At 44.3% G+C, this 20,860-nt stretch overlaps 1 protein-coding gene across 1 annotated transcript; it reads left to right on the top strand.

Moving 5' to 3' along the window:
- Positions 1 to 764: 764 nt before the first annotated feature.
- Positions 765 to 5,654, top strand: LOC109740836 (uncharacterized). Its single transcript, XM_020299882.4, has 2 exons — positions 765 to 1,064; positions 3,010 to 5,654. Exon 2 carries the CDS (start codon positions 3,446 to 3,448, stop codon positions 5,387 to 5,389), a length of 1,944 nt encoding a protein of 647 aa, XP_020155471.1. The 5' UTR covers positions 765 to 1,064; positions 3,010 to 3,445; the 3' UTR covers positions 5,390 to 5,654.
- The last annotated feature ends 15,206 nt before the right edge of the window (positions 5,655 to 20,860 follow it).

Below are 20,860 nucleotides of genomic sequence, written 5' to 3'. Positions count from 1 at the left end.
GGGGGGGATTTGATTAGCGGGGGGAGGAACTTACATAGGTTAGTAGAAAAAAAATCGTAGGCCTAGCATTTTTATTATGAGAGACTCCTTGTTTTGTTTTCAGATAACAAGAAAATAAAGCTAACAAATAAATAGCATGGCTAATTATGTGGAAAATCTCTCGTGTGGGCTTGTGTTGCCTCTCTTTCTATGGCTGCATCAACGTTTATATTAATAAGCACCATTGTAGAAGGAAAAATCTAATCAATTCTTCTCATGAAAAGATAGCGACCTTATATTAATAAAAAAATGTATTTTTGCTAGTGAAACTATATTTTAGAATAAAATAAAGGGGGTAATAAAAGCGTCCTCAGAATCATGTTTCTTCGTCAAGGAAGCACTAGATGCAAAGATGAGTACCAACACAAGGTCCTTCACTCATTGGAAGGTCTTTGACCTCGCGGTAGGCGAGTTCCCAAACCTCACAAACTTGCTAAACGTCAAAATAGGCTTATTGACCCCACATCTCAGAGGGGTTGCACACAATTCCGATCAAAACAAACATGAGTAATCAGATGCTGAAAACATCGCCACCAAATTCCCGATCCAAACCTACCAAACGTGCTGTCACAGTTGCACAAAAGCAAACGCTCCTGGGAAGGGAGAAGAATCCACCATACTGGGCCCTTGCGATACGTGCACCAGAGGAATGTGCACCATACAATGTGAGAAGGAGGTGAGCCAATCAGGCAGTCATTTATGCCAGCCCGGCATCGCCGCGAGCCGACCGGAGCCAGGTAGGTGCGTGCGTGCGTGGGGAAAAAAAAGAGCGCCGTGTGGGAGGCCAACGGACGGCACCGTCATGTGACGTAGCGCACCCACGAGGCGAGCCTCCCCGCAGGCAGAATACTCCATCAGCCTGATACTACCATATACACGCGCCCTCCCTCCTTGTCTAACAGAATCTCTCTCCCTCCAACCCCCCCTCTCTCTCTAACAAAACAGAATCTCTCTCTCTCTCCCTCCCTCCCTCTGCGCAAAGACAGGAGAGTCTCCTCCTCCTCCTCCATTGAGATAGATCCTAGGTGATTCCCTGGCCTTTTCCCTGCCTCGGTCCCTCTTCCCTTCTCGAAGATTTGGTGCTCTATCTTCTCTTGCTTTGTTTCCTTTCCTTGTTTGTTTGTGTGTTTCTTGTCCAACTGTCCATACATATTTCGTTCGCGAATGGATTCTTGATTCATTCAGAGTCCTGGCCCCTCCATCGATTGTTTTGAGGTTTCTGCACTGGATGTTGTAATTATGGAAATTCAGCCGTATATGCTTCTTTAGATCTCATTTTCTTCTTTTTTAATCCGTTGGATTTCCTTGCATAATTTACGATTGAGTTTATCCACGGTTATTATATACTATGATATATGTGGTGGGAGCAAAGAGCTCTATATTTTCCTCTACGATTTGTTCAGGTGGTACGCAGTTAAGGTACTGTTTGCTATTCGATCGTGCTAGCAGAGGCCAGCCACAGGGTGTTTTTTTCCTTCCATTTTAGAGTAGATCATAGTTTCCCCTGTGTTATCATTTTAGAGTAGATCATAATTTTTCATTTTTATTCCATTGGGTCGTTTCTTGTAAACAGTCTTAATTCCATAAGTAGGGTAAAATTGTCCTGTCCTGTGTCCCTTTGCAGTCTTCTTCAGGACATGTCTCACATATGGTACTGGCTAGTCCTGCTAGACTACCAATTTCTTGGGTAGAGAACCGTCAATCTGTCCAACGTGTGGTCAAGGTTTGCTTATATGGAGACCTCGGCTGAATCTGGAGCTACAAAGGTAGCATCCCATATCTCTGGTGCTCTTTCCCGCGGCCATAAGTACTGGAACATCAGATCGTCTAGTAAACTGAATCAACACTTTGAATTATCCTTGAAAATATGCCTGTGGTTATGAATGCTGACCATGCAAAGATGGTTCTACTTGGAGGGATAATAGTTTACAGCTGTAGCTATTAGGTACGACTTGAACCTTTTTTTTAGGGGAGGTACGACTTGAACTAATCTAAACAAGTCCGCTAGTTCTATAATACGGCGGCAAGGGCTGGTGCTTCACAGATTTATCGACTGGTATGAAGTGAACTAGGGGATTTGATTGCGTGATTCTGTTATCTGCTCAATAGGGGTCGGGAGGATTCGTTGTCATAAAGGTTCAAATACTGCTCAACTTGCTTGACTAAATTTAGTCTACCGGTATGTGGCTCTTATGCAAAGGAGGCTTTGACTTATTCTATTGTGTGCTTGACACGCTCTTTTATGTCCTCATATTCCGACGATAGAGGATTCTTTTTGGTGAAAAGAGAGCTTTCATCAATCAAACATGCTATGGTAGATGATATTCTATCTATCAAATAACTTCGTTTGTGCCAGTTTGTTATACCTTCCCATCTACGTACTCTCTATACGTCATATAAGGATTTGGATTTGCCAAAAAGAAACTTCAGTCTTGCGAGGTTTTGATTGATTTTTTTGTCATATGAGTCATTCCTTATTTTTGGATCTCCGTACTCATTTCACTTCTCTGGTCAAGAAGTGCATCTCATGAATATTCACTCTACCACAGACCTTTGTTTGTCTACTAGTACTAGTTTAGTCCTCCTTTGGATGATTGTGTTAGATTCCAAGATTTTCTGTGGTTTGAGTGGAGCCAGATCATCAATCAGACCAGTGGGACGACCACGGCCCCACAAATACACACAGGCAGGGCAGATACTAGTAGCCTCAAATGATCATTAGTTTGAGCAATTTAACATCCTCTTCAGGAGCCAATGATTTATTCTTTTATAAAGTTGTGTGCAAGTATGGCTAAACTGGTCTCTTCTTTTCCGTTTCTTTTTATTTTGAGAAATTTCTGATTTGTTTTTTCTGTTCATCAGCACTGATTTATTCCAACATGCACTTAATATTGCTATTTTAAAGTCATGTTAAGTTCCACCTCTTAGGGTATGAACACAATCTGACTTACTAACTCCACTTCTTTGCAGTATCGTTGTAGTTTGAAGATTATCTTGGCAATTGAGCTCTTCTGCTTCTGCCTAATGCTCAACAATTTATAAATCAAGAAAAAGGAAAAGGGACAGTGGATGGTCAAATACCAAGATCAGAACACCGCTGTATCAGACGGTTGTCTGCCAGGGCTCGAGTACCTTGTGGGTGACGATTTTTGCTGAGGCCAGAAGGTAAATGGACAGGGCAGACACATCAGGTTTTGTTAGTAGCGGATTCAACGGGACCTCGCTGCTGCTGATATTCTTCGACTTCGTCTTCTCTGACATGCACATATGAAATACCAGATCAAAAATCACCTGATCTTCTGTTGCCCTGAGATACTTGTTCTCCATCACCACCTTCACTCAGTTGGTTCATGTTCAAAGAATAAACAGGCCCAGATCAGTCAGTTCTCAGTGTATAAAGGTATAGATGAATAACGGTTACGCGGGTATGCGTCACCGTGGAAGCCAGCCCCTGATGGACAGCTCTGCGGTGTTGATGTCCGGGAGCTACACTACTGTCGGCCATGGTCAGACCTCATTTTCCTTGGACTTCCGGGGTTCGGCAATGGACAACTGCAGCCGTGGCAACAGGGGTGTCCAGCGGTCTGGTCATGCTTCTGCGCAAGATGATGCGTGCAGACTGGTCCTTGGACTGGGTCCGTCGCCGGAACCTAGCTCTGTGGATTACCAGCAGCCTGCAGGAGGAGCAGGCAAGTCGAAAGCGCCGGTGACTCTGTTTGGCCGGAGTTTATCGTTCACTAATCCTGGGACGATGACCCTTGGGCTTCATGATCGGGTGGGTAATGCTGAAGCTATCGCTCAGCATTCTGAACCGCCTGGAGGAAACATCATCTCCTTCTCCGGTGTCGACGAGAGCTCGACGTCGGCCAGGAGGAGCTCCGGTGGCTACATTCCGTCGCTGCTCTTCGCATCTCGGCCGAATCTTTGTGTTGCTCAAGAGAATCGGGCAGAGGCGCATGATGATCTGCTCGATGACCACACGGACAACGCCAATGATAGTGCCGAGCATCACCTTCAATTCAGCCCTGAACCTTCTGCAACGACAATGACAGATACTTCGTTCGGTGTGAGCTCTGATGTTGTCACCGGTGTAACTGATCGTGGACAGCCGGTTCATCGCCGGTTTCCGAAGAAGTGCAGGTTCAAAGGGTGCTCTAAAGGTGCGAGAGGTGCATCAGGCCTGTGCATTGCCCATGGCGGCGGGCAGAGGTGCCAGAAGCCCGGGTGCTACAAGGGTGCCGAGAGCCGAACGGCCTACTGCAAGGCCCATGGAGGCGGCCGGCGGTGTATGCAGCTCGGCTGCACTAAGAGCGCCGAGGGAAAGACGGATCACTGCATTGCCCACGGCGGAGGTCGCCGGTGCGGATACAACAGCTGCCCTAAAGCCGCGCGTGGCAAGTCCGGGCGATGCATCAAGCACGGAGGAGGGAAGCGGTGCGCGGTCGAGGGCTGCATCCGGAGCGCCGAGGGGAAGGTCGGGTTCTGCATCTCCCACGGCGGCGGCCGCCGTTGCCAGTACCCGGACTGCCGCAAGGGGGCGCAGGGCAGCACGCTGTACTGCAAGTCCCACGGCGGCGGCAAGAGGTGCGTCTTCGAGGGCTGCGCCAAGGGCGCGGAGGGCAGCACGCCGCTGTGCAAGGCGCACGGCGGCGGGAAGCGCTGCATGCACGAAGGCGGCGGCGTGTGCCCCAAGAGCGTCCACGGGGGCACCAGCTACTGCGTGGCGCACGGCGGCGGGAAGCGCTGCGCGGTGCCCGGGTGCGGCAAGAGCGCCCGCGGGCGCACAGAGTTCTGCGTGAAGCACGGCGGCGGCAAACGGTGCAAGGTCGACAGCTGCGGCAAGAGCGCGCAGGGGAGTACGGAGTTCTGCAAGGCCCACGGCGGCGGCAAGCGGTGCACCTTCGGCACGGGCTGCGACAAGTTCGCCCGCGGGCGGAGCGGCCTCTGCGCCGCCCACGCGACGCTGGTGGCCTCGCAGTCCCAGTCCCAGGCACAGCAGCGAGGACGCGGCGGCTGGAGCATGATCGGGCCGGGCCTCTTCCGAGGCATCGTGTCCTCGTCAGCCGCGGCCGCAGCCGCCAGCGCCATGAACTACGAGTACTCGTCGGGCGTGAGCACGGTGTCGGAGTGCGACGGCTCGCCGGTGCCTACGCCGGGGAGGCAGGAGCTGATTCCTCCTCAGGTGCTGGTTCCCCTCTCTATGAAGTCCTCGTCGCCATCCGCGGATAGGCGCAGGGAGAGTGGAGAGTTGTGTGTTCCAGAGGGGAGGGTGCACGGGGGTGGACTTCTGTCATTGCTCGGCGGGAGCTTCAGGAACATCATTGACGTCGACAAACTCTCAAGCCGCTAGCTCGGGTCTAAATTTCTTTCTGTCCAAATTATACTTTCTTCTTGAACCCACAAAAAAAATTGAACATTCTACACGTCTTATAGTGTTATAGATATGGGTGTCACATATAAACTTTTTTTTTGCGGGGGACATATGAACTGTTATGGGAAAGTTTAAATTGTTGGAAGGTTGGGCCGTAATTCTTGTTGATTAGACCGATTATGTAATATAATGCAACCTTTCTTTTGCTGGATTATTATCTCATCGATGATTCTCATGAACCCTATTGACGATAAAGCTGCTGCTAGGGTTGAAATGAGTTCCAAATGCGTTCTACACCTATGTTGCCGGATGTTTAAGTTGTAACAGTAGTTATAGCTAGTAGCTTAATTGCCAAACGCAAATTGGTAACGTTTACTCCATAAAAACTACTCCCTCCGTAGAAAAATATACTCCCTCAATAAGTGATTCAACTTTGTACTAGCTTTAGTACAATATTAGTACAAAGTCGAGTCACTTATTTTGGAACGGAGGGAGTAAGAGCGTTTAAATGCTCTTATATTTCTTTACAGAGAGTATTAGTAAACACTTTGACGTGGTGATGGAGTCAAATCTCAGATAACACCTTACGTCATGCTTTGATTGTATTGATTTGGAGTGAGTACAAGTTACAGATTGATCTACCATGAGATTGTATGTGTATCAGTTGGCGTCAACGGTCGTCATCCCTCAACATATATAGATACCGGGGTGCCTAGGGTTGCACATAGTTCGGTTACATCTAAGGATAAACATGCTGAAGATCGTCTCCAAGTATTAGAGTATGCGTCAAGTTTTCAGAAGGTTGCATCTTGGCGCTCCTAGGCCTCACGAATACAGCCTGCTGGTCGACAATCTTTGGGGGTCTTTGACCCGGCCCATATGTCCAGAGCCGACGTGGCTAGCATGTTGGGAAACGTAGTAGAAAACAAAAAATGGGCTTACGATCAATAAGGAACACTATAAAGATGCAATGACGGTTTGGATCAGATCGTTACAAACTCCGAGTTGCAGAGCAAGAAGATGAGTCGGCGTAGATCGTACTTGAAGTCCCTCGAACAGTCAATGAACAATCCCTCGAATAGAAGACCGAAAACGCGACCTCTCTACAGATTGCAAGCGTATGGTCTCCGCGATCCGGCAGTGCTTCGCCATCCAGAACTAATCATCACCGGAGAATTAGAGGGAGGAGATTAGAACCACACCAGGCTTCTAATTATTAGAATTAGAGGATCTAGGTCTAACTCTAATTGAATCAACTAGAACTAGAGAACAAGACGAGACTCCAAAACTTGTGTATTCAAAAGTGCCAAGAGAAGGGGGAGGAGCGCCACACAAGGTGGGAAGGTTTCCCTCCTTTAGCAGGCCAAGAGGAGGGGGATTTCTCCTTCAATTCAATCTCCCCCTTCCTTCCCCAAGTGAGAAGGGGCGCCACCTCCTATTCGGCCCAAGTGGCCCAAGTAGCTTTCCAGCACTTGGTCTTTTTAGGCCCGTTAATATTTAAATAAATATAAAAGCCTCCTAATCATATATAGAGCCTTTTAATATTAATTTAAGAAATTTGTATTTTTCAAGCGTTTTGATTTTGTCATCACATCCGAACGAATTTTGTGCCACACGATCAGCATCTAGCGAAAAGAACAACTCGCGATTTTCTCCCTTGCCGAATAGATCGTTAACTGCCTATTTTTTCACGAACAGAACCTCCCATGATTTTCTCCCATGTCGAATGGATCGTTAACTGCCCCCTTTTTTCCACTCCGAACGCTCCCTCTGCTGTATTTTTTCGTGCTGATCATTGCTGTAAAAAATTATTGCGCCCAGTGGAGATCAAACCCAGGCCTGCTCGGTTTTGTATGACGCCAATAACCAACTCACCTAATACCATTTTCTTTTCCTAGAATTGGAAAATACCTATGTGACCATTTTTAAACCACATGGCAGCAAAAGAAAAGTTGTTTATTTATTGTTTGTTGGCCTTCTCTAGTACTCCCTCTCTAAAATAGTGATCTAAACGCTCTTATATTAGTTTACGAAGGGAGTACATCATTTCGTACTAGATTATAAGTTGTCGAGTTAGGCATACATACAAACACTTTTGTTGGTAACTTTGATCGAAGAAAAACAAGTTGCTGAAATGATGCCCTGGTAAGTTCTATGTAAATATCACGGTATTTTATGCATTGCGGTCCTGATAACTTATGTAAAAACACTGCAGTAACATAGATACGGGAAGAAACTTTGTTTTGGAACATCACATAGATTTATGCATTTAACTGCCTATGTTCACCCTCGGTTATGTTTTGATCATGTGATTTATATTCGGTACTAGCTCATGTCTTGCTTTAATAGTTTTTTATCCTAGTCATGTCTCTGTTTAGCTCTTTTTTTGCTATTGTGTTCTGATAGATTTGAAGTTTCTCAGAGATATCAGTCTTCTATCACGTTTTGTTCCCTCGTACAAGCTCGTTTATCTGGCCAGGTTTTCATACCCGGTTAGATTCACAACAATCACTTGACTTAGGCCACCTTTGACGCGCCGACCCGTTTTCGTCCACCCGCATCCATTTGGGTCGAACCAGCAAAAAACATATCCCAACATGCCGACACAAATTGACAGATGTCGTTATCTTGTCTGTTTGGACCCAACTTTTTGGCTGAGTTTGTGTCTGCGCGGACACGCAGCGGAAACCCGTGACATCCCCCCTCATGTCCTCTCCTGGCATGCTCGTCTGTGGCACATGAACGCGCCAAAATCTTTCCCAAACCCGCCCGCCCTCCCACGCCTTCCCGACATGGCCAACGCGCCAAACCCCGCGGTAGACCTGATAACCTATGTACAGACACCGCAGTGACCTTCATCCGGGGGGGATAGTTGTTTGTGACGCCCACCGACTTAACCGTGCACTAATCATACACGCAGATGTGCACGATCAAGATCATAGACTCACGGGAAGATATCACAACACAACTCTAGACACAAATTCAAACATAAAGCTTTATATTACAAGCCAGGGCCTCGAAGGCTCGAATACATAAGTCAGTGGAAGCAACAATATCTGAGTACACACATAAGTAAATAAGTTTGCCTTAAGAAGGCTGAGCAAAACAACGACATCTAGATCGAAAAGGTGCAGGCCTCCTGCCTAGGAGCCTCCTAACTACTCCTGGTCATCGGTGGTCTCCAAGTAGTTGTAGGCTCCTGATAACTCACAAGTATAGGGGATCGCAACAGTTTTTGAGGATAGAGTATTCAACCCAAATTTATTGATTCGACAGAAGGGGAGCCAAAGAATATTTGCAAGTATTAGCAGCTGAGTTGTCAATTCAACCATACCTGGAGATTAATTATCTGCAGCAAAGTGATCAGTAGCAAAGTGGTATGATTGTTTTGATAATAGTAGCAACGGCAATAGTAACGGTAACAGTGATAGCAATGATTTTGCAGCAAGTGCAATAGTAACAGTAGCAGTAGTAACTTAGCATAAACAGTATAAGAGAAATTCGTAGGCATTCGATCGGTGAATTCGTTGGATGATATTCATCATATAATAGTCATAACCTAGGGCAATAGACACTAGCTCTAGTTCATAAATATACTATAGGCATGTATTCCATAAATAGTCATACGTGCTTATGGAAAGAACTTGCATGACATCTTTTCTCCTACCCACCCATGGTAGCGGGGGGGGGGGGGGGGGGTATTGGAAACTAAGGGATATTAAGGCCTCATTTCAATAGAGAACTGGAACAAAGCATTAACACATAATGAATACATGAACTCCTCAAACTACGGTCATCACCGGGAAGTGTCGCGACTTCTGTCACTCCGGGGTTGCCGGATCATAACACGTAGTAGGTGACTATAACTTGCAAGATCAGATCTAGAACATAGATATAATGGTGATAACATAAATGGTTCAGATCTGAAATCATGGCACCCGGGCCCAAAGTGACAAGCATTAAGCATGACAAAGTCATAGCAACAACAATCTCAGAACATAATGGACACTACGGATCAAGCCCTAACAAAACTAACTCGATTACATGATGAATCTCATCCAACTCCTCACCGACCAACGAGCCTACGAAGGAATTACTCACTCCCGGTGGGGAGCATCATGGAATTGGCCATGGAGAAGGGTTGGTGATGACGAAGATCGGAGATCCCCCTCTCTGGAATCCCAAGCGGACTCCAAATCTGGCCTCCCGATGAAGAACAGGAGGTGGCGGCGGCTCCGTCTCGTGAAACGTGATAATTCTTCCTCCTGATTTTTTTCTCCGAAAATGTGATTTTATAGTATTAGGGTTGAGGTCTGCGGGACAACCAGGTGGGGACAACCCACCTGGGCGTGCCTGGAGGGGGCGCGCCCTGGTGGGTTGTGCCCACCCAGGTGTCCCCCTCCGGTGGTTCTTGGCTCTAGAAATTATCTTTTATTGTATAAAAATTCCTCGCAAAGTTTCGTTCCAATCCGAGAACTTTTATTTCTGCACAAAAACAACACCATGGTAGTTCTACTGAAAACAGCGCCAGTCCGGGTTAGTTTCATTCAAATCATGCAAATTAGAGTCCAAAACAAGAGAAAAGCGTTGGAAAAGTAGATACGATGGAGACGTATCAACTCCCCCAAGCTTAAACCTTTGCTTGGCCTTAAGCAATTCAGTTGATAAACTGAAAGTGAAAAAGAAAAACTTTTACGAACTCTTTTTCTCTTGTTTACATAAATAAGCTTAAGTAGCACCCAGGTTTTCAGCAAAGATTATAAGTAACCATGTCGACAATAACTCTTAAAAATTATATTAACTCATATCAATGGCATAATCAATTAGCGAGCAATAATAAGATATCTCAAACAACAACACTTTGTCAAAACAACCATGATATAATATGACAATAGTGGTATCTTGCTAGCCCTTTCTGAGACCGCAAAACATAAATGCAGAGCACCTCCAAAGTTCAAGCAGCGACTAAACATTGTAATTCATGGTAGAAAAGATTCAGTCATGATGCACCCAACATTAGCTACACACAATGCATGAGGATGGCAATAGTGCTCTCAGGTTCTGGCGCTTATTTGAGAAGGTGATAACACAACATAAAAGTAAATAGATAGTCCCTTCGTAGAGGGAAGTAGTGATTTGCAGCGGTGCCAGAGCTCAAGTTTTTAAAACAGAGGTAAATGAAATTTTGAGAAATGCACCCTTCTTGTTTACTTCGCGACCATTAGTTATCGGTATCTTCCATGCTAAACACATTAGTGGCGGTTCCCAAACGATAAAAGTAAAGGTTTACTCCCCCTCCACCAACAAGCACACTCCACGGCTGGTCCGAAACAACCGATACCGTCCATACTGACAACAGTCTTGGGGGAGTTTTGTTTAATTATTTGCAATTTAAATTCAGGACTGGGAATCCCTATTACCGCCCCTCTCGTGCAAGGACGAGTGAATAATCACTCATCATGAGAATAACCCACTTACATGGAAGATACTGACTACCTCATGTCGCTCTATGAACAATCCAGGCACACAAAAAAAGGATATTTGTTTGAAGTTTTTAGGGGTGGCACATGCAAATTTACTTAGGACGGCAGGGTAATACCGCGTATAGGTAGGTATGGTGGACTCATCTGGAATAACCTGGTTTTTAGGATTTTGATGCACAAGTAGTAATTCCGCTTAGTACAGGAGAAGGCTACCAATTAGGTTGAGAAGCGGCCAGCTAGAGAGCGAAAACGGTCATGAACATGCATTATGCATAAGTAACATTGGATACTAGCAAGAGTAGGATAGGAACACCATGAACATAAATATCATAGAGGCTATGTTGGTTTTGATTCAACCACATGCATGAACATGTGCCAAGTGAAGCCACTCGAAACATTCAGAGGAGGATACCATATCATCATACTACATCACAATCATTTTAACGCAATGTTGACATCCATGATAAATCATTATCCACTCCTAGCTACTTAAGCATGGCATGAGAAACTATAATCTCTAATTGTCATTGCAAACATGTTTGATCATAATAGGCTGAATCATGGATACTAGGTTAAACATATTTACAAAAACAGAACAAGTTGAGTTCATACCCGTTTCACTCTGCCACAGCCAGTTCATCAAATATCGTCATCATTGCCTTTCACTTGCATGACTGAACGATTTGAAAATAATAATAGTGCAAGAATGCCGTGGACTAAGCTGGAATCTGCAAACATTTTATTCAAAAAGGATAAGACAAGGTAATATGGCCTCTTCTTTAGATCAAATAATGCATATGAGAGCCACTCAACATTTCATCGTGGTCTTCTCCTCGGTATGACTCACTAAAATGGAAAAGAAATTCAAAGGAACACACTGAAATATTTTTGGAGTTTTTGGTTTTTCTTGAACAAGCAAATAAAAGGGAAAAACAAAAACGAGAAAAACTATTTACACAGGAAAGCTCCCAACAAGCAAAAGAAGAACAAAGAAATATTTTTGGGTTTTCTTTTTAACACTACAACTAATTAAACTAGGAAGAAAAACCGAAAAGAAGCAGGAAATATTTTGGGATTTTCTCAAAGTTTCTCAAACACACAAGAAGAAGGCGAGAAAATAAAACTAACATGGATAATACAATGAAAAAGTGTGGACACCGACAACTGGAATGAAATGTGTGAACATGAATATAATGTCGATGGAAATACGTACTCCTCCAAGCTTAGGCTTTTGGCCTAACTTGGTAATCATCGTCAGTAGCCTGCATAGTGGTTGGAGTGATAGCTCACGAAGGCTCTAGGTGCAGATGCCTCAGCCCGCCGTGCAGCCACAACCGCTGCATTATGTGCTCGGGCCTCTCTCTCAAGAACATAATATCTTCCCTTGATGTGAACATCAAAGAGAGAAGGCGCATGCAAAAAGGTATCCACAACGGACCTTTTATTAAACAACATGTTATAAGTAAAATTATGGGCTTCACCACTAAGGATCTTATGACGTTTCATAGCGTTAAAGTCCAAGTACTGTGTGGGTAGGATGGAGTCATAAGGCCAAGGTGAAACACCCAGCTCTCTTGCTAAACGTGTGGCATAAATTCCACCATAAAAATATCCACTACCAGCGTTGTGTTGCAACCTGCGTGCAACAATCGCTCCAAGGTTATAACTTTTGTCACCGGTGAGAGTGGTGCGTATGAGACTCAAGTTTGGAGCACAAAGTGTACTACAATCCTGTTTGCCTACAATGTATTTCCCATTGAAAAGTGCAAAGTATTGAATTGAGGGAAAATGAATGCTCTTTATTCTACATTGTGTCACTCCTCTAGTCTCACCATAGCAGAGGCTAGTCAAGAACGTTTCATACTCAGATCTAGGTGGTTCGTTTAGCGAGCCCCAAAATGGAATTTGCAATGGTAAGCAAATCTCTCTAGAGATATGGTAAATGGGTTGTCATATAGTTTAAACGACACCCTAGACTCACGAGGATGGAATTTAAATTCTTAGAAAATGATTCAGTGAGGTTGAGGTGTTGGTTGCACTTATCTGAAATGTAGGGACATAGCTCGGCATTGTGAACATATTGCTCAAATTCTTCTTTAATACCTACACGCACCATATAATCATTGCATGGCCATAAACATGATTTGGTGGCGGCATCTCGTATGGAATTTTCACTTGGTTCAACATAGGACCGACGAACAGAGCTGCTACTAGAAGATGCCTCCGAGGACCTCCTCCTCGAACAACTCCTTCCAAAGAGGTTCATCATATTTGGGTCATAAAATTTGTCAACAAAGTTTCACAAGATTGATAGTAACTACTCATAGGGATGCATAGAGGCCAAATCAAGCATTCAAACTACTTAGAACTCTAAGAATTCAACATGCAAGCTCATCTACTGTAGCACCAAGAGTAACTAATTATTCAAAATATAAACCACTAAAGCAAAAACTAATTGGACCAATGTAGGAGTCACATACCAAGCAACAATCCCTCAAAACAGTTTCGGAAATGGAGCTTTGAGCAAAGAGATCTAAATCCGCGGGTTTGAGAGCAAGAACACGAGAGAGAGAGAGAGAGAGAGAGCAATGGTGATTTTTTCCTGGAGGTAGGTGGTGACATGGGCTAAAGAGATAAGTGAGGGGCCCACATGGGGCACACAACCCACATGCACGCGCATGGGGGAGGCTTCTCCAATTACTTAATGCTTTGCCTGATCATCCTCTCAAGAAAATGAAATACTTGATATCTTTTATAATGGACTAACCGATGCTTCTAGGGACCACCTAGATAGTTGTGTTGGTTCTGTTTTCAAGGAATGAACTGTTGAGCAAGGTGAATTGCTATTGAATAATATATTGAGTAATGATAATGATTGGACACTTCCTGAACCAACTCCTAAGCCAACTCCGAAGAAAAGAGGTATTGTATTTCTCAGTCCTGAAGATATGCAAGAGGCAAAGAAATCTATGAAAGAAAAAGGTATTAAAGCTGAAGATGTTAAGAATCTACCGCCTATTGAAGAAATACATGGTCTTGATAACCTGACACAGGTAGTAGAGGTAAACTCTCTCTCTATATATTTGATGAAGGTGATATTCCTCATAATAAGTCTGCTAGTCAATGCCTGGATGAGTTTGATAGTTTTATTGTTAAACAAGAAAACTTCAATGCTAATGTTAGTAGACAATTGAAACGTAATGATTACATGCTTGACTGCTTGGTGATTATATGAGTAGAACTGTTAGTGATCTTAAAATTATTAGTAAGCATGCTTCCATGGTTAAAACTCAAGTAGAACAAGTACTTAAGGCACAACATGATTTACTCAATGAGTTGAATAGTAAGAACAATGATAATACTGTTAGAGTTATGACTAGAGGTGGTAAAATGACCCAGGAACCTTTGTATCCCGAGGTCCATCTGAAAGTGCAGCTATCCCTGGGTGGTTTTGGTAATTCCTAACAATATATAGCCCATTGAGCTAATGCTATTTCAAGATAAACATTTCAGGAAAGCTCAATGATTGGCATGGCATGGATGAGAAAAGTGGACCCCTCAAAATACTAAGGACAAAGGATTGGCTCAAGCTCAAAGCACAAGACTCTACATTTTTCATTTTAAGTGATCCAAGATCACATTGAGTCCATAGGAAAAGCCAATACTATCAACAGGGGGTGAGGTGTTGCTTAATGAGTTTCTTGCTCAAAGTGCTTAGTGATATGCTCCAAAAACCCACAATTACTTTATGACATCCACATATGTCCCAAACCAAAAGTCAAACTCAGCCCCACCGAAACTGTCTATCCGGCGCCACCGAGTTCAATTGACATAGCCACTGCCAGAAACCCTAGTCTTTTCGGTCCCACCGATAGGGATCTCGGTCTCACCGACATGGGATTGTAATCTCTCTGTTTCCCTTTGTAATTTTTCGGTCAAACCGAGATGAGCGATCGGTCCCACCGAGATTGCAATGCAAACTCTCTGTTTCCTTTTCGTAACGTTTCGGTCCAACCGAGCTGAGCGAATCGGTCCCGCCGAGTTTGCCTGACCAGCTCTCTGTTTGTCTATTACCAAAATCGGTCTCGCCGAGTTTGTGTAATCGGTCTCACCGAGATTATGTTATGCCCTAACCCTAACGAAATCGGTCTCACCAAGTTGACGTGTCGGTCCCACCGAAAACCCTAACGGTCACATTATGAACTAAATCGGTCTGACCGAGTTTAACGATTCGGTCCCACCGAGTTTGGTAAATTGTGTGTAACGGTTAGATTTTGTGTGGAGGCTATAGATACCCCTCCACCCACTCTTCATTCGTGGAGAGAGCCATCAGAACATGCCTACACTTCCAACATACATTTTCTGAGAGAGAACCACCTACACTTGTGTTGAGATCAAGATATTCCATTCCAACCACATAAATCTTGATCTCTAGCCTTTCCCAAGTTGCTTTCCACTCAAATCATCTTTCCACCAAATCCAAATCCTGTGAGAGAGAGTTGAGTGTTGGGGAGACTATCATTTGAAGCACAAGAGCAAGGAGTTCATCATCAACACACCATTTGTTACTTCTTGGAGAGTGATGTCTCCTAGATTAGCTAGGTGTCACTTGGGAGCCTCCGTCAAGATTGTGGAGTTGAACCAAGGAGTTTGTAAGGGCAAGGAGATCGCCTACTTCGTGAAGATCTACCCGAGTGAGGCAAGTCCTTCGTGGGCGACGACCATGGTGGGATAGACAAGGTTGCTTCTTCGTGGACCCTTCGTGGGTGGAGCCCTCCGTGGACTCGCGCAACCGTTACCCTTCGTGGGTTGAAGTCTCCATCAACGTGGATGTACGATAGCACCACCTATCGGAACCACGGATAAAAATCTCTGTGTCAACATTGCGTTTGCTCCCTCAAACTCCTCCCTTTACCTTCATATGCAGTTTTACTTTCCGTTGCTACACTCTTAGAATTGCATGTGTAGGTTGATTGCTTGACTTGTGCTATGTTGCTAAAATCTGCCAAGAACTAAAATTGGGAAAAGGCTAGATTTTTAATTGGTCAAGTAGTCTAATCACCCCCCCTCTAGACATACTTTCAATCCTACAAGTGGCATCAGAGCTTTGGTCTCCATTTGCTTTGATTTCCATAGCTTTTGGTGGTCATAGCCTTGGTTTCACAACCTAGGAGAGTATGGCGTCTAGCGAGGGAAATTACCACCGTAGAGGTCCTTACTTTGATGGTACAAATTTTGCTAGTTGGAAGCATAAGATGAAAATGCATATTCTTGGACATAACCCCGCCATTTGGGCTATTGTGTGCATTGGCTTGCAAGGTGAATTCTTCGATGGGAGAGAACCAAACCGTGAAGCTACCACGGAGGAGTTGAAGATGCTGCAATACAATGCTCAAGCTTGTGATATTCTCTTCAACGGATTGTGCCCCGACGAATTCAACAAAATTAGCCATCTTGAGAATGCAAAGGAAATTTGGGATACTTTGATTGATATGCACGAAGGTACCGACTCCATCAAGGAATCCAAATTGGATGTGCTCCAAAGTCAGCTTGACAAGTTCAAAATGAAGGATGGTGAAGGCGTCGCTGAAATGTACTCTAGGCTTGCTCTTATCACAAATGAGATTGCTGGCTTAGGAAGTGAAGAGATGACCGATAAATTCATCATCAAGAAGATCCTAAGAGCCTTGGATGGAAAATATGATACCGTGTGCACATTGATCCAAATGATGCCCAATTACAAAGATCTCAAGCCAACGGAAGTCATTGGAAGGATTGTTGCTCATGAGATGTCACTCAAGGATAAGGAAGAGCTCCATAACAAGTCAAGCGGTGCTTACAAAGCCTCATGTGAAGCTCCCACATCATCAAGTGAGAAACAAACCTTCAATGAAGGATTGAGCCTAATGGTGAAGAACTTAAACAAGTTCTACAAAAGTAGAAGCAAGGAAAGAAGTTCCAAGTCAAGGTCCTACAATGACAAAAGATCTTCTAGTCGTGAGCGTAATTGCTACAATTGTGGAAGACTCGGACACTATTGCAATGAGTGTATGGCTCCCTACAAAAGAAGAGAAGATTCTCCCAAAAGAAGGAGTAGAAGAGAAGAATCACCATCAAGAGAAAGAAGGAGTAAAGATGATCGTTGTGAACGAAGACCCTCTCGGAGAAGCAAGGATTCGGAAAGGAAAGATAAGTCATCAAGAAGCTACACAAAAAGAAGACATCAAGCTCATGTTGGTGAATGGGTATCCGACTCCGACTCCGACAATCACTCCGAAAGAAGTTATCACTCCGACTCCGAATATACTCAAGATGAAGGTGTTGTCGGACTAGCACTTGTGACAACCAACTCCTACGACATATTTGAATCACCAAATGAAGGAATTGGGAGATGCTTCATGGCTAAAGGTCCAAAGGTAACACACCCCGAGTATGTTGATTTCAATAGTGATGAAGATGATTTGCTAGGAGATGATGATTTACTTGTTGACAACTCTAGTTACGAAAACTATGATGAACTTGCTATTAATCATGCTAATCAAGATAAAACGAATGATGATGATAAGAAGGAGATTCAGTGTCTAACTAAAGAACTAAACACTCTTAAGTTAGCTCATGAAACTACCTTGGAAGATCATCGAGAACTTTTAAAGACTCATGAGAAGCTACGCTTTGAAAAGCTCAACCTCGAGCAAGAGCATGAGTTTTTAAAGGCGATCAATGATGATCTTTGCAAGAAAAGTTCTTCTTACATTGCCAAGCGTTTACTCTTGTCTACTTACATGCCACAAGTTAAATCTAACAACAAGAACAAGAAAGATTCTTCATCTAGGAGTAACAACAATCATGCTAAATCCAATGATGTTGCTTCTAGTAGTTCTCTTGATTCCACTAATGATTCTCTTAGCCAAGTTACACTTGAGCAAGAAATAGTTTATTGAAAGGAATTATAGAGAAAGGTGTTTACAAGAGCCTTGCCGGAAGTAAGCAATTTGAGGAGATTGAACGCAAGCAAGGAAGACACCGGAAGAATCAAGGTGTTGGTTTTGAACGAAAGTTCAATACCAATGGAGTTGAGTGGGAAGAAGATCAATACCCCAAGACGAAGTTTGTTCCTCAACAAGAGAAGTATGATCCTACTTCTTTCAAAGGAACACAAGCTCAAGATGATCTTCCACCACAAGACCACAAGCAAAAAGGCAAGGACAAGCTTCAAGAGGAAATTGATGCATTTGAAGAAGCACCTAAGGCCTTAGTCTAGTGGGTTCCCAAGACTACATCAAGTTCTTCTTCATCAAGTACAACTAAAACTCCAAGGATTCCCATCAAGATGGTGTGGATCCCGAAGAAGAAGAACTAGAGAGTTCTTGAGGGTGACTCCGCCAACATACTTCACTCTTATCATTTTGGCAATGACAAGTGCAAACAACTTCCACATCTTGCACTAGTCCAAGGAGTCACAAACCCTCTTGTTGGTAAGTCAAGGGACAAGGTAACCTAATGCTTTCATGGACAACATCTTGTGTATACATCACTCTATGTCTATGGATATCCTTGCTTGTTCCTTGTGGGACTAACCCGTGTAGGTATTGAAAGTGCAACTCACTCCAAAGGATTGCTCCGAATGATCTACATCAACTTTGAGCATCCACATCTTCAACACCTACATGAAGTGATCATCGACAAAACCCAAGGTTAGTTCATCCCTCTTAGGGGGGATATCACATCTAGGGGGAGCTTTACTCTAAAGAATTGAGCTAAAGCAACTCTAATGGTGTGAGCACAACAATGCTTTATGTAAAAGTGGTAATCCCACTTGTGCTTAAACGATGAGTATGACCTATGATCAAATGTTCTCATTTCACTCCTAAGTCAATATACTCATATATAGATGACCTAGTCATCGCCAATTGCTTGATAGATGCTAGAGTGTTTGTGCATGCTTTGTCACATATTTGATTTGCCATTTTAATTGTGTGAGCATGTTGAATGCATATTTTTCTCATTCGAGGACATCCATTTGTTGCTTTGATTGTTTGGCTTTTTCTCTTTTGCCAAATGGATGGACAAGAATGCCTAAGAACTCCCTCTAGCTATCTATGCTCTTCTTGTCTCAAACTCTATTCATGCTACATCACAAAGTTTGATAAAGTCAGATTTGAACCACTCTGTGTGAGGAGCACTCGGAGTTCCCGATTCGTCATAGACTTAAACTTCCAAAACCTCTTTGTGCATTTCGGTCTGACCGATTCATCCTTTTCGGTCCTACCGAGATCACTAAGTTGATCTAGGTTTTCAATCTCGGTGCAACCGATTAGAAACTTTCGGTCACATCGAGTTGCAGTAACTGCCTGCAGTTTTGCATCTCGGTGCCACCGAGTTGTTCCACTCGGTCACACCGACAGGGTCAGGTTATATATACCGACGGGTCAAATTTTGGAAAAAATTTCGAAACCCTTCACCCGCGCGTAACCTACTCTGCCTCTTCGGGTCTCCGGATCGTCCTCTCGCCACCAGCGACCTCCCGCCGCTGGTCTCCGCTGCCGTCAACGGCAATCTGCTCCGCCGTTGCCGCCGTAGCGAACACTCGCCGTACTAGGGTAAGTGTTCGACCCCTTGTGTTGTCTTTTTCACTCCGATTCCTAGCACAAGGACAATGCCATGATTCTTGCCACGATTGAGATTGATCCATCCAGCAAAAACTTCCTTAGGTCTAGTTTGATTCGAAAATTTTAGGGTTAGCTCTCCGCAGAACTCATCTCGGACCGACCGAACTGTAGAAATCGGTCTCACCGATTTGGCCTTGGCCATTGCACATGCGCTTTTCGGTCCGACCGAAACGTGCAAATCGGTGTGACAGAGTTCAGGATTCTGTGAAACCCTAGCAATCTCGGTGCCACCGAACGGTGACTCGGCTCTACCGAGTTCACTAGTTTAGGTTCCAAGTGTTGCTTCAGTATCACCGAGTTTGTCAATTCGGTAGCTCCGAGATCACTCCTGTAGAGAACTAAAACTAAGCTTTTTGACTCAATTGTTTTGCAAAACCTCTGTACTTTGTGATGCTCATCTACTCTACCTCATCTACAACCTATTCCCAGGGTCTGCTGTCAGTGAGCTTGAAGAGATGTCTGATCAAAGTGATAGTCAGAACAAGTCTGAAGAGCAGGTTCAGTTGAGTGAGGGCACTAGTCCCTCAGGGAGCTATGATGAGGGCAGCAGGAGCACACCTAGTAACTTGCCAAAGGCAGCTACCAGGACAAGGAAGAAGAAAACTTCAGATTCTGAAGATGAAGGTTATGTGGCTGTTGAGGATGAAGCCACTTCCAGAAAGAAGGTGCTGAAGAAGGAATATAGCATTGCTGCTGCAACAAAGCCTGGACTGAAAACAAAGGCTCCAGCAAGAAGAGTTCCAATGTCAAAAGCCAGAGCCTCAACTGCTGAAGCTTCCAAGCCAAAGAAAGTTGCCACAGGTGAAACTATGAAGTTCACCATTGAATCAGATAATGGTGAAGCAGCAGGAGATGGTAAGAAGAAGAGGGCAAGAACCACTACTGCCAGAGTTCTTGGCAAGCCCTCAATGAAGAAAGACTCTGAAGGAGAATAGGAAGAGGAAGAGGATGCTGCACCAGCACCCAAAACTCAGAAGCTCATGGGAGATGCAATCAGATCAGGGGCTGCTCCATCTAAGCCCAAAGCTGCTCCCAAGGCTGCTGCTCTAGCTCAGAAACCCCCAAAACCCAAGAGAAGCACCAGGAACATCCCTGCTGAGGAGAAGAACAAGGCCCCAGTGCCTGAAGCTGCTGAAGAAGAAGACTCACTTGTTTTGAGAAAGTTGAAGCCCAAGATCCCTGACCACAATGATGCACATCCTGTTGCAGAAAACATGAAAATCAGGAAGGATTCATGACTGAGATTATCGAGAGTTTGGAGAGGATCATTGAGCAGAAGTTCTATGATCTGAATGTCA

The sequence above is a fragment of the Aegilops tauschii genome, chromosome 6 (genome assembly GCF_002575655.3).
Source record: "Aegilops tauschii subsp. strangulata cultivar AL8/78 chromosome 6, Aet v6.0, whole genome shotgun sequence".
Taxonomy (NCBI): Eukaryota; Viridiplantae; Streptophyta; class Magnoliopsida; order Poales; family Poaceae; genus Aegilops; species Aegilops tauschii.
The sequence above is the reverse complement of the archived record's forward strand: the minus strand, read 5'-3'. Positions and strand labels throughout refer to the sequence as shown.